General features: G+C 50.2%; 5 protein-coding genes across 5 annotated transcripts; 2 read left to right on the top strand and 3 right to left on the bottom strand.

Annotated features, from left to right (window-relative positions):
• Positions 1 to 494: 494 nt before the first annotated feature.
• On the bottom strand, positions 495 to 2,135 carry PV10_05171 (uncharacterized protein). Its single transcript, XM_016369793.1, has one exon. It carries the CDS (start codon positions 2,098 to 2,100, stop codon positions 1,324 to 1,326), a length of 777 nt encoding a protein of 258 aa, XP_016225581.1. The 5' UTR covers positions 2,101 to 2,135; the 3' UTR covers positions 495 to 1,323.
• Positions 2,136 to 2,764: 629 nt separating this feature from the next.
• On the top strand, positions 2,765 to 4,386 carry PV10_05170 (uncharacterized protein; the record flags this gene model as incomplete). The annotated part of the gene is made up of 3 exons (XM_016369792.1): positions 2,765 to 2,876; positions 2,928 to 3,260; positions 3,314 to 4,386. 3 exons carry the CDS (start codon positions 2,765 to 2,767, stop codon positions 4,384 to 4,386), a joined length of 1,518 nt encoding a protein of 505 aa, XP_016225580.1.
• A 26-nt stretch (positions 4,387 to 4,412) lies between these two features.
• Positions 4,413 to 5,754, bottom strand: PV10_05169 (uncharacterized protein). The gene has a single exon (XM_016369791.1). It carries the CDS (start codon positions 5,597 to 5,599, stop codon positions 4,454 to 4,456), a length of 1,146 nt encoding a protein of 381 aa, XP_016225579.1. The 5' UTR covers positions 5,600 to 5,754; the 3' UTR covers positions 4,413 to 4,453.
• A 599-nt stretch (positions 5,755 to 6,353) lies between these two features.
• Positions 6,354 to 8,115, top strand: PV10_05168 (uncharacterized protein). Its single transcript, XM_016369790.1, has 2 exons — positions 6,354 to 6,451; positions 6,514 to 8,115. The coding sequence occupies exon 2, from the start codon at positions 6,756 to 6,758 to the stop codon at positions 7,815 to 7,817; it is 1,062 nt and encodes a 353-aa protein (XP_016225578.1). The 5' UTR covers positions 6,354 to 6,451; positions 6,514 to 6,755; the 3' UTR covers positions 7,818 to 8,115.
• On the bottom strand, positions 7,933 to 12,727 carry PV10_05167 (uncharacterized protein). Its single transcript, XM_016369789.1, has one exon. It carries the CDS (start codon positions 12,558 to 12,560, stop codon positions 8,040 to 8,042), a length of 4,521 nt encoding a protein of 1,506 aa, XP_016225577.1. The 5' UTR covers positions 12,561 to 12,727; the 3' UTR covers positions 7,933 to 8,039.
• Positions 12,728 to 13,348: the final 621 nt, after the last annotated feature.

The following is a 13,348-nucleotide window of genomic DNA, read 5'->3' as shown; positions in this document are numbered from 1 at the left end:
GTATAGTAAAGAGGATGAAGAAGTGGTAGAAGTAAAAGATGTAGAAGAAGAGAGATGTGTGATATGAAAGAAGGTGAAGAAGTGGTAGAAGTAAAAGATGTAGAAGAAGAGAGATGTGAGATATTAAAGAAGGGGAAGAAGAAGTAGTGGGTGTGGCAGAAGTAGAAGAAGTAGAAGGATGAGGGATGTGTGTTGTGAAAGAAGGTGAAGAAGTAGTACTATATATATATAGGGGGATGGTAGAAGGAGGGATGTGTGATATAAAAGAAGGGGAAGAAGTAGTAGTGGGTGCATAGGGGGATGGTGGAACGAGGGGATAGAGAAGGGGGAGGGATGTGTGATGTGAAAGAATAAAGAATGGAAAGGGGAATATCGAGGAAATGAGCCGTTACTTATAGTCGTGAGAATGTCAAAAGATCAACCTGAAGGCGGGAAAAAGATCAGATCAAGACAATATACTTTGAAGAGATCAGCAGGGCAAACACTTATAGTTTCGAGGTTGAATAGATGATATTGTCTAGCTTGTTGAATGTCGCTGGCGGTTGAGAATAGGATTGGTGGATGGCGCATCCTCACTTTGGTTCAACCAGAGTGAGGAAAACTTCAAAATGATCATGAGTCGGTTCGACAAATAATCGAGGCTGGGTTCGCTTGTGAATGGTCTTTCATTGCGTTGAGCTCCATTGATGTGGTGGACCTTGGAGGCAGAAACATTAGAAAATGTGGAAATCCGTTCGACGTGAGTTGGATTAAGGTTTCGAGACCCACTTAAACACCATCATCTGCTCATTTTTGCTGTCTTGTGGCAGTCTGAGATTGCATCGATCAAGGCAGTGTGGAGCTCCATCTTTCTGTGGCATCTCAACTGATTGGATGGGTGCATTTTGAGACCTTGTATCAGATCATTCTTCGACGCTCTCGAAACTCTGATCCAGAGGAGAGGCTTGGAGAGGCTTCTTGAGTCTCCACCATGGTCATTCCCATGAAAATGATCTTGTCTGAGTTTAGTCGAGTATGGTTGGTATCCCTTCTGCCTGTTCACAGAGTTCTCTAGGCTCAGTTCATAGTACGGTACGACCAAGCAAAATCATGTGCGCAAATTCCTTGATCGTCTGCATGACCAGGTCGTGCATCAGGAAAGATGCAAATGGACAAGCCAGAAATGACTGTGGGTCACGGTGCCATATGTAGCAGTCATGCGTCTTACTGTTTTATCGAGCAGACAGAGACCGCTCATGCAGCGCGGATCTCCATCGTGTTGGCTTCCGATGATCATTTGTCGTTCTGGAGTGAGTGGTTGGTTCGCAGATATTATCACGGATTTCATGTGTCGTCCCCCTTTTCGGCGGCCCAAGCAATGCTCTCGATGCCTTCCCAAGGGCCCTGCACCACAGCCTTCTTGGCCATGGCAAGAGATTTGAAGATGATGACGGCTGTTCCAAGCAATACCTTCTTGTCTCGACCTTCGATTCTGCGTTTCTTGTCCTTCAACATCAAAACATTTTCAACTTGACCTGCTGCAAAAGCCTCTTCCAAAGCATCAGCATCAATGTCCAGTCCGTCACCCTCTCTAATCCACCGAACCTTGACACTTCGCTCAAGGGATTCTGTAGGTTTTTCTTCCGCTTGTGCCTGGGTTTGCGCCTCTTGTGTTTTTGCTTTGACTGCGTCTTCTCTTCGCTTACGGTTCTCTTCCGCAATCCTTTTGATTTCCAACTCGCGGTCACTCCAAGTTCTCTTTTGCCCATTAACGCTAGGTATGAATCCGAGGCCGCCACCGTCTTTTTCTCTTCTTTCCAGATCCTCCTTCATGGTCCTCCGTCGAGATTCGAGGGCAGCATTTTCGGCCTTGCGCCGCTGTTTTGCCTCTCTGTTTTGGTCATATTTAGCTTTTTCGGCAGAGTCTGTTAGGATGTTTATAGCAGTTTGTAGTAGCTGAAATTTGTCAAGATTTTCTGGCGTTGGTTTAACCTTGTCAGGATGGTAGAGGAGCGAGGTTTTTCGATAGGCCCGTCGGATTTCCGACTCGCTGGCGTTTGCTGGAATAGCCAACAGTTCATAGTAGTCGATAGACATGTCTACTTCGTTCGCAGGCGCCATGATGGCGGGCTACGACGCTGTAGCGTTCGAATCACTGATTTGTTGCAGACAGATGACGTTGCAGATCTACAAAAGGGCGTTTTGGACGAGATCTGCCTCCTGGTTTGAGATATGAACCACCGTACAACGGCGAAGAATTTAGACACAACATGCAACAAATACACCAAGTCTGGCAACTGGGGCTTGTCACTTGACTGTGTGATGATGCTATTACATCTTCATCTTCTTAGGTGTATTAATGCAAGAAGGGAAGGAATTACCTGCAGGGTTTAGGTGTTGGTCAGATGGTTTATGTTCTCAACATTGGAGGTATGTACCTGCAGGATAGTCTGAGGTACATTATATTTTTCTGATTTCTTATCATTGATAGACAATGACTTCGTCCCATTTTCACATACATTATTGAAAACTAGAAGTCGCATTGAGTGCGATTCACAAGCATGCACATCTTCGAATCTTGAAGAATGAACCTCTGGAGAATTAGCTAGTTCATTCTTTACAACAGGGGAAGGAGCATTCTCCTTAGAATCAGTTCCTTCCTTCCCTGTTATATACTTCAACCCAACGCCTTCCAGGAATTCATTACGATGGGCATCTTCCCATTTTCACCAGGGTTTGCACTCACCTCACCTTGCTTGGGTGGTGGCAACCGAACTGCTGCGACATGTCTAGAAACGGTCTCAACGAGCATGTAACTCTTTCCTCTCCAAGCCTCATGCATCTTGCACTGGCCGTGGCCATTAACAAATCAAAGCCTAGAGAACTCACAATTGAAGGTCAGTGTTCTCTGAGAAGCAAGCAGGACTATGGTTGCTAAATAAACCCAGAATACCTGTCTTTGCTTCACCAAGCGGTTATCCCTACCATAGTTGACGAAAGTCCATTCACCCATGACATCAACCTCAGCGTTTTTTGGAAGAAAGCCTATGAGAAATCGGAGACACGGAGACTTGAGGTTTTGGACGATCTCAATTCTATCAGAAATGCTCCTGACTTCAGCCACCATCGAAATAGGTCAGCGACGCCTACGACCAGAAAGAGAAAGACCACTGTATCTCAACCCTCCACCACAACAAAGCATTCCCGGCCCAGCGAGGTTAAACCCCTTTCTGGTCTACGACGAGACATCGTAGATGAAATTCAAAATAGCAGCCCTTCTGGTATGTTGTCATTTATGCAAGAACTCACACACCCTCTCACTCAATGTCCCTAGCCAGTCAACTACTCATCCGTGCAATTTATTCCCTCAATAGCGCTCTCCGTGCCGACCATCCAGATCGATCCCAAATCACAGCATCATTTAAAAGCCTTTCTAGTGGTCTCTCTGCCAGTTTCAACCACAAGCCTCCGCCTCGAGAATCCCGTCTCCCTATCCATGCACGTACCGGGGAGATATGTGCTCTCTTTGAGCGCATTTATCCTTTTGCCCTGCGAGTGATGCAATATGCCATGTTAGGTGACGATGATCTGCAGCCGTGTGTTGGCGTCATCGACCTGGTTGCAAGCTTCCAAACTTTGCTTGGACAATTACACAAACTTGCCTTGGATCGGTTTGACCTGCGCAAGAGAAACAGCAGAGGTGCTTCATCGAGCCAAAAAAGGGGTCCAGGAGCTCAAAAGGGCTCGGCAATCAATCACATGGATGAGAAGATGCAGGCGGACACAGAACACGTGCTGGATGTGTTGACCATCATGTTCACCGCTCTGGATGTTAGCAAGAAGCCGCAATGTCAACTTCTTGAAGGGCTTTTATCTGCACTACTCGATCATATAGGGTCTTCATTGGCCTTGCTTGTCTTTGGAGGCGACGAGTCTACCACAGGAGACCAAGATGGGATTTGCCCTCCAGTTGGACTTTTGCATGTGGCCCATCTCGATGCTGATGATGCTAAAGGTGCTGCAAGGGTGGAGGGACCATATCTGATTTCGCTTTTACGAACCGCGGTCGACGTCGCACAGAAAAGAACGACGACGATGCCCAAAGATTGTATTCAATGGTTCCTGCCGGGAGGAAAGGCGGCCAAGAACAACGTCCAGCTACTGGTCGTATTGAAGGAGGCGCTTCAAAAAACGTTACTCCGCGGAGTGTTTGGTGAGGATGATGACACGTTTGCTGAGGGTGCCTTGAGAAGATTTGAAGAGGAGTCAGACGAGTCAGACGATGAGAAGACTCGAGTGGCAACGGTTGAGCAACATGAAGAAGAGGCGGATGACTGGTTTGTTGGACAGCTTTGGGAATACCTCGGTTGGGACATTTTGTCCTGTCGCCAAATGGCAAAGGGTTGAACATGTGTGCGTCAAAGGTTCAGACATGTGGTCAAATTCGTGACGAGCACTTTATTTGGTGAAACTATTATAATTCGAGCCCTAGTACTCTTACAGCGTTTCCTCCAAGTATCTTTTTGATCGATTGGTCATCCTGGGATAGGGCTCCGTTGATGACGGTTTTGTTGCTCTCAACGCTCAGCCACTTACCGCCCTCTTCACCAAGGGGAGGGAAAAATGGATGATCGGTACCAAACATGACTCTGTCGACAGATCCGGCAGCCTCTATAGCGGCCTTTAAGCCAGGCTTGCCGTAAATGACAGCATCCAGGTAGATGTTGTTTTGGAGGACATCCCAGATGGATCGCTCAGGGCCTTGGGTTTTGCCACCGTTGGCAATAAACTCTCGCTCGTGAGCAACACAAGATTCGAGGCGGCCGGCGAGGAAAGGCAGGGTGCCGCCGGAATGGGCGAGCAAGAACTCGAGCTTGGGGTGTTGGTCCCAGACGCCGGCCAGATACATTCTCGAGACGGCGATGGTGGTCTCAAGGGGGAAGCCCAAGGCCAGAGGAAGGACGTGACCGGTCTTGGAGACGACCGAAGGCCCGCCAAAAGCTTCAGCCGGGAGGCCGTAGTGAGGATGTAAAAACACAATTGTCCCCGTGGAAGCCAGGGCGGCATAGACATCGTTGAGGGCGGGATCATCAAGACCTTGACCCAAGCCCGTGGTGCCCATGATGACTCCCTTCATGTGAGGAAGGAACTTGAGACGATGAATCTCGGAGACGATATCCTTTGCCGGGGCCGACAGCGGCAAAGTACCAAAGGCGTAGAGCTTCAATCCCTGGTGCTCTGAAGATGAGTTGTTCTTCGCGCACTCGTTTTCCAGGTCGTCGTTGATAGCGACCGCAGTGGACAGAGCAATCTCTGGATCCAAGAAATCAAGCCATGGGTTGGCTAGTGAGATGACACTACATGAGATGCCATGGATCGACATGAACTCCCGCTTCTTGTCAAAGGATGAGTATGTGCTGTCGACAGGGCGACCACGTGACTCTTTGGGTTTCGAGGGATCATCGTCAGATTCTAGGATGATCAAGCGGGGGTCGGCAGTGGGGTCGGATGGTTGATAGATGTATGGCACGGTGGTTCTTTTCGATAGAAGTGAGATGTAGCTTGGAGGGTACATGTGAGTATGGATGTCGACGATGGGTGAGGTTGAAGTCGACGACATGTTGCTGGTGGTTGACACGTGGATGGACGTGGGACGTGGACTTCGACAGGCCAACTCACGTGTGGTATGGAAGTTGGAATGGGAAAGGAAGGATGTACTCGTACTAGAATGCTTGGTTCTTGTGGTGGCGCCACAGGCAGTTTGCGGGGAGCACGGGGTCAAGTTTTGTTTATATTGAAGATGAAAAGTGCTTTGATATGAGATTTCCGATAAGTGATAGTGGCCAGATCTGTTGACTATCTCTGTGATTGTGTACTGATAGAATCTGGTTTTTTGCTATCGGATAACAGGTGGCACATAGTGTGTGTGTGGTACGATAGGTATCTATCTAATCATGATCTTTGGGTGCCCAGGTGGTCCCCCCACAGAAGTAATGAGAGAACAAATGCAACCCTGTCCCGTTAGATGGGTACTTGATGAGTGCCTCTGTTGAGTGGACTTGTCCTTGGTCTTCCTTGGTACTTTGGTACTTTGGTACTTTGGAGGCTGCATCTCCAGGGCCGAGGGGGTGTTTGCTTTAAGGCCGAGGGGCCCCTCGGGCTCCCTACTCCTTCCTCTCAGGTCCAAAGAGCGGTCACCTCCGCTCCTACTCAATTGCACTTGCCATTATCAATTTATCAAAGTCAGGCACAACATGGCAGGCGCTATCGTGGTTCCATCTGCCCCGCCATAGATCGTAGTTGCCCGTATCGCCCTATGAATGAATCTCATGCAGGCTTCAAATTCCCCTCAATTCGTCAATTCTCATCCTTATCGTCGACCCGCTGTACCATTCCCAAGTGCCGTACAGAGAATCCAAACAGTTCAAGGTGGCACTCGTTCGTACATGGACCACCATCGATCGCTTCCATCGTACAGTAACCCACCTCACCTGACAATACCAGTAATATTAATGCTAATACCTGGAGCAATAGTTTCTAAGATCCTGTCCCCACCTGACTTTGAACCCTCTGATCATTGATATACTTCAACATCAGGTCGCCTCTGTCGTACAAATTCACTCCTTTTGGCTTCAGTTGTGATCTACCTATCTACCTGAATTCGCCTCTTGAACATCCAAGGTTCTGTCACAGGCTCTAACAACGACGAAACCTAGGCTGCGCACACATACTGCCCCCCCTCAACACTACTTCCAGATTCAGGACAGATAGAAGAGATGGGATCCCTCCAAGGGCCAACCGCTCAGACCGGGGTTGAGCAAGATGACTTGGTGATACCTCTCATCGACTTTGGCGCATATCTACACGGTAATGCGGAGACCAAAAGAACCGTTGCCAACCAAATCCTGCATGCCTTCAAGACCTCAGGCTTTCTCTACCTGCAGAACCATGGGGTGACCACAGAAGAAGTGGCCCACGCCTTCTCCGAGTCAGCCAAATTCTTCGCACGGTCGCAGGAGCAGAAGGACGCCTTGGGCTGGACGACCCCCGATGCCAATCGTGGCTACGTCGCTTCAGGTCGAGAAAAGGTGACCCAGTCAAGCGATCCAGAGGAGATTGCGCGCCTGAGAGCCTCCAACCCGGATCTCAAGGAGTCACTGGAGATTGGACGTGAGGGCGTCAAAGGATTTCCAAACCAGTGGCCTGACCGATTCGACGATGCCACCGACAAGTCTGGCAGCGTGTTCCGGCAAGACATGCAAAAGTTCTTCCAGACGCTGCAGGGCCTGAACATGAACGTGATGCGGGCTATCGCGTTGGGCATGGGCCTTGACGAGTATTTCTTCGACTCCTTCTCGGATGACGGTGACAACACATTACGGCTGCTGCACTACCCACCAGTCAAGAAGAGCATCTGGAAGCAGAACCCCGGTCAGGTGCGAGCTGGCGAGCACTCGGACTACGGCAGCATCACCCTACTCTTCCAGGACTCTGTTGGCGGCCTGGAGGTCAAGTCGCCCAAGGGCACTTGGGTCCGCGCTACCCCAATCCCCGGCACCATTGTCGTCAATGCCGGTGACCTACTCAGCCGCTGGAGCAACGACACTATCCGCAGCACCAACCACCGTGTCATCCAGCCTCCACCCAAGCCTGAAGACGTCGAGGACTCAGACCCAGACGCCGTCTCCCCGGCTCGCTACAGTATTGCCTATTTCTGCAACCCCAACTTTGATCGCCTCATCGAAGCCTTGCCCGGCACCTACGAGGAAACGGGCAAGAAATACGAGGCAATCAACAGTGGCGATTACCTAGTCATGAGACTGGCGGCCACATATTGATTACGAATACCAACGAGGCCAACGGCTCAACACCCAACTGGGTCTGATCACAAGGGCTTAGAGGGATATGAATGTTGGAGTCATGACTCAAAAAGGTGTCTGGGCGATTCCCTCATGATCTTATTTTGCCTGTGTCTACAATTTCAAACTTGTTTGGTAACAGAGTGGTATATAGCTAGCGATGACAAACCGAAGTGGCCCGAGGCCAATGCAGCGAAACACCTACGCTTCTCCTCCCATGATTGAAGTACTTCTCCGTGCCAGCGTCGCAGGTCCGGGGCCTCCGCCACCAGGTCCAATTGGTGGCCGATTCGTCTCAAACCCGGAGTTTCCATCCCTCATGTACCCAGGATCTGGACTTGTCGCACTTGGTCTTCGTCCATGTGCGCCCAGACTTTGATACTCGCCTCTTCCTTGCCGATCTCCTCCCCTCATCATGAATCCCTCAAACCCAGAACCTTCAGGCTTGCGTGGTCCTAATTCCCAATCTTGATCGTCGGCGCCGTCGGCCCTCTCGCCAACATCAACCCCAAATCTTCTCCTCTTGCCAATTCCCGCCCGCTCGCGCCACCATCCTGTACTGTATCTCTTCCCACCAAATATGACGGAGAATTGATCCTGCCGCATCCATTCCGCTCCCGCCGGGATTAATTGTTGACGTTCGTCCTGTTCCTCTTCAAGCACGTCTTCATCAGGTCGCACGTGAATACTCTGAGGTCGACTGGATGCTTCCAGGCCGAAACTGCGTCGGCGGGTTTTGCCGCAGCATTCACATATGCCTTCATCCTCGGCGTAGCAAAGGTCACTACCTGCCAGAAGTGACATTGTGCCGGCAAGCGAACATGGGTTGCAAGGAAGGACACGTCGGAATTTGGTGGTCAGCCATGATGCCGCGGCCAGGCCGGTCATCACACATAGGAGTACCTGCAGCACAATTTTGCTGAGTTTGTGTTGCACAAGCCGAGTATGCACAACGCTCGAAGTGGCGTCGATGGTGTTGGAGCTCTGTCGACGGGAAAGACGCCTTCCCTGATTGGTCTCCGGTACGCGCATGTTGGCAGAGATGACCTGTGCCATGTACATTTGATAAAACTCATTAATGGCGTCCTCGAGCGCTTGCTGATTGTCTTTTCCAACGAGGCTCGCTGGATCATGTCCGTTGGGGCCATCGATAATCGCCTGGAAGTAGATGTCGACTGTGGAAACGGCGCTAGGGTTCGATGCTGGGGTTCCATTGCCTCCGCTAAACAACGTCATCTCTTCGGCGAGGTTATTTTGAATGCGAAAATCAAACGACTCGACTCCACTTGAATTGGCAGGATTTTCCATGACTTCGACACTTCCATTGTCGACGACGGGAGGATGCTCTGGGTCAAGCATGGTACTATTCCATTTCATGGTTACATTCGCCTCCAATTTGTGGATTTCCTGATAGCAGATCATGGTCGTCACTTGGGATTTGTCGTCGCTTCCTAGTTCAAATTTGCCGAAGGTGAACGCAAGGCTCGGACAGCCGACGGGCGGGTTATCCCCAATGTACTGGCCGCGATCTTCGCCAAAATTTCCATAGATGGTGGCATTCTCACCAAAGAGAAGATCAAGTTGTGCCCCAGCAAAGGTTTCCTGTCCATCGGCAAGGAGCGCAAAGTTATTCTCATACGTCACGACAGAGTCGTCACCACTACTACCTCCCAAGTGGCATGATTCTGGTAGCGGCGCATTGACAGTCACAAAGGCCATATCCGTGGGGTATGCTGAATCTGCGGCGTCTTCCGTGGACAGGTCGAAAGAATCCTCATCCAGGATTTCGCATCTCAAGTTGCCACGAAGTACTTCTAACTTTTCGCTGTAGGATCCACCAATGACATCTTGAAAGTTGGTGCCTATTTCAGAGTTATCGAGCAAGAGGCTGGGAAGGGCAAGGCCTTCATAAGTGAAGTGAGGGTATTGCATGTTTTTGTGCATGATCATATCCACCATGGCAGCTGCCCCTTTATCTGTGGTGAAACTGTCGTCCCAAGTGAGGCCAAAGCTGTCGGTCACTCTCAAAGTCAAACTTGGCCCGTCTTCAGTAAAGTGCTCAACGGTGTAGAGCCCAGATGCGATCACTGCCAAGATCGAAGCCAAAGTTGCGGCCAATATACTCATGACAGCGCCAAAGTTTCGAGTCTTGAAGGCCTGGAGAAACGCCGCGGGAGGCGATCGACCAAGAAGATTGTTGAGAACAGACCGTTTGCTGATAGCATTCCCCCTCGCAAGATTACTCCAAGGAGCGAACAAAGCCACGTTAAAGTCGAGCATGTTGATGAGCGATGCCATGATCAACATGACCAGACTCGGAATGTAATGGCTGTAAACCTCTGTCCACTTGTCATCGGCAACCGAGAATAGACCATTGTTCTTGTTGGACGAGCGTTGAAGAACTTCCAACACGATCACAAGGACCACCGGGATGATCAGGGTTATGACCAAGAATGGGATGGTGGCTGAAACTGGAAGCCACCACTTCAATGGTTCAGAAGGACTGTCGGGCTCGTCGGAAACTCCTTCAGAGGTCACGATTTTGTAGCTCGCCCTGCCCGAGTCCGAGGTCGCGATAGCTGATCCAAATTCATAGCCAGATAGGGCGAGCTTTTGGTTCTTAAGATTAGGAGGTCCTCTCCTTCTCAGAATGCGGTTTAACTCGACGCTTCTGCTGAGAATGGTCGCAATACTTGCAATGGAGCTTGGATCTCGTGGAACGACGTGCCGAGGAGCGATGAAGATGAGCGTAATCGCCAGTAATGCCAACACAGCAGAGAGTGGTCCCATCGTCCAGACCGAAACGTCATTGACGCGTAATCTAGGTGTATTCACGGACACTTTATCATCCTCTGCGGGAGAAGTGCTAGTTGCCCTCAAATTCTGGTGCGCGTATTGGGAGATGATCCCCTTGTATGTTTGCTCAGCGGCCGTCATCAATTGAGCCGGATTCAACAACACATCAATATTGTCACTACCCTGGGCCAGAGCCATCAATTGGAACATGGCACTAGAATCCGAGATGGTATCTTGGTTGATAGTGTCGCCAAAGAGTGCCTGGGCTGCAACGGAAGATCGAGTGTAGATACTGGTCAAATTCCAATCCGATAGCTTAGGCAGTGTAGTGTTGCTTGCATCGCCGACGGATTCAATCGTGATGGCTTGACTGCTGTCCGCCAGTCGGGTGTCGTGGGTAATCTTGACTTGGGTAATGGTGTAAGAGGCTGTGCAGAAGATGTTGGTGATGGTATTGAGGGTCCTCGAAACATTGCCGGCAATTGTGAATGTACCTCCTGCGAGATCCGTTGCGTTGTCAAAGAGAGATTGCTGGTAGGTAATATCGGTGGCTGTGAACAAGATACCCACAGGCCCGGCAGAGTCAGATTCAGACGCATTTGGCGATCCGCAATATATCTCCTGAAGAGTTCCTAGAACTTGGCGATCGGGGGTAATTTCGGTATAAGGGTCGTCGGCTGGAACTTGGACGCTTGAAGCGCCACTGCAAGCGTCACCAGCCTTGATTGTTAGAGAGATATTGGCAGAATCCGCCAAGGCTTCCGCAGCATTTGAATCATCAACGACCCTGGGGCTATCGACCGTGAGATCTAACTCTTTGCATTCAAAAGTGGGCACAAAGGCATCAACCTTGGCTTCTATGGTGGCACCATCTGGCAGAGGAGACTCGGTATCCAAAGTAACAGTGCTGTAGGCAAGATCGAGAGTAAGACCATTGTCCAGGGGGACTCCTTGTACTAAAGTCCCATAATAAGCATACACGGGAAAAGATGAAAAGGTTGCAGGATCCAGATCGACGGCCGGGTCGAACGATGCGGCATCGAACGGTAAGGTATTGATTGTGACATCGGAAAGCCTCATGGCGGTGGGGAGGAGAACAAGCAAGCCGGTTGAAAAGACGGTGATTATTTTTAGTAAGACAAAACCGGTGACAGAGGTGATGACTGCCAGATGAGCATTTCTTGCGGCTTGGACCAATGAAACCAGTTGAAAGGATGAGATGTAGTCGACGAGTAGACTTTCGGAGGCTTTGACGGGGCCATCTTGAAGGGCATCAAAAGGCATGGCCAACTTGGCATGATGATCGACCATTCTCCAAGCAGCGACGACAAACACGACAATGACGGTGGGGGCATAGGCCCATGCATAGTGACTGGTTCCCTCTGTGACGGCAAAGCCATCGTTTTCTCGATCGTAATACCAGAGCAGAATGAGGGCGATGAAGAAGAGGGTGAAGACTAGACTAAAGATGGCGAGAAACCATTTTCGTAACCAAATGGGGCTCCATAATGGAGGCACAGGGCCAGCGGCGGGCAGGAGAAGTCCTTCGTCGTCGTTGCTGAAGCGACTGGGCAGATCTCGAAGAGTAGTGGCCTCTGGTTCATCTTCCTCGTAAATTGGAGGAATCGATGAACGCTGGTGACCGTGTACGGGACAGGGGGCGGGCTGAATTGGTCTGGGTGGTTGAATGGACGGTGACTGCTGCCTTACTTCGGATGCGGTATGAATTGAAGGAAATCTGAGAGGGACATTGTTGGCGGAAGACGAAGAATCATCTATGTATCGTGGTTCTGGTAGGAGGCGATCAGAAGCGTCGGCGTTGTCAAGTTCGAGGCGCTGACGGATTTGTTCCTGTTGTCTAGCTCGGGTCCGCTCTGACTCTGTCACAGGTACGTCCAGGTAGACACTGGTTTCTTTGTCGTTCATGATATGTTGACTACAGACAACGACATGGCTTTGGCGGAGAGGTTATTTCATGTTGACATGGGTGGGAATCGTTGATGGAGATGAGGTGATGATGGACGTTGGCAACACAGACAAAGGACTACGGAGTACCAGATTCGAAACTAGCCATTTTGCAGCCCTGGATTTAGGCCACCGTAGCTCTGGCTCTGGATGAGGCTGGAGCGAGTGTAAGAGGTGGAAGGGCAACAGGGATGTCATTCTTAGGACAGTGGCTCATCAGCCGCATCAACGAGACTTCCAGCTAGGGTAGAGCGGGGAGGATTATTATTAGTGGCGGCGAGCGACTGCGGATATTGACTGGTGAGTGGACAATATTCGGCGAGAGATGGACGGGAGCAGATAAGCGTTTGGGGGCTGACATGGCGTCGAAGCAACGCCGAAAGAAGGAATGGAGGTTAGGGCCTACGGAGTAGGTAAGAAATGAGAGGAGAGTGAGCATCGAGGGGAGCTGAGGCCCATGAAACAGCCTTGTTACTCGACCAGGATCAGGCGTGAAGGAAGAAGAGGAGCAAGTTTTCATCTTATTATGGTCTTTATTTATTTTGTTATTACAGCGTTCAAGGAGCACACCTCCTACCTTACCTTGGGTATGTTCTTTCCCGAGTCTGAACCAATGGTTCCTGCCATGAACAACCTCTGCCCATAAGGAGATGGAACAACTGACCACGTCCTTGTGCTGCATGTCAGCATGACTTGGAACACAGACCCTGTACCATTCGCAAAGTACCTACTCACGCTACCTAAGGTAC

Source organism: Exophiala mesophila (assembly GCF_000836275.1).
Source record: "Exophiala mesophila strain CBS 40295 unplaced genomic scaffold supercont1.3, whole genome shotgun sequence".
Taxonomy (NCBI): domain Eukaryota; kingdom Fungi; phylum Ascomycota; class Eurotiomycetes; order Chaetothyriales; family Herpotrichiellaceae; genus Exophiala; species Exophiala mesophila.
Note: the sequence above shows the minus strand (reverse complement) of the source record. Positions and strands in the feature narration are given on the sequence as shown.

Bases quoted from the DNA above. Each gene is read 5' to 3' on its own strand.
- PV10_05171 (XM_016369793.1), bottom strand. From the start codon at position 2,100: ATGGCGCCTGCGAACGAAGTAGACATGTCTATCGACTACTATGAACTG.
- PV10_05169 (XM_016369791.1), bottom strand. From the start codon at position 5,599: ATGTCGTCGACTTCAACCTCACCCATCGTCGACATCCATACTCACATG.
- PV10_05168 (XM_016369790.1), top strand. From the start codon at position 6,756: ATGGGATCCCTCCAAGGGCCAACCGCTCAGACCGGGGTTGAGCAAGAT.
- PV10_05167 (XM_016369789.1), bottom strand. From the start codon at position 12,560: ATGAACGACAAAGAAACCAGTGTCTACCTGGACGTACCTGTGACAGAG.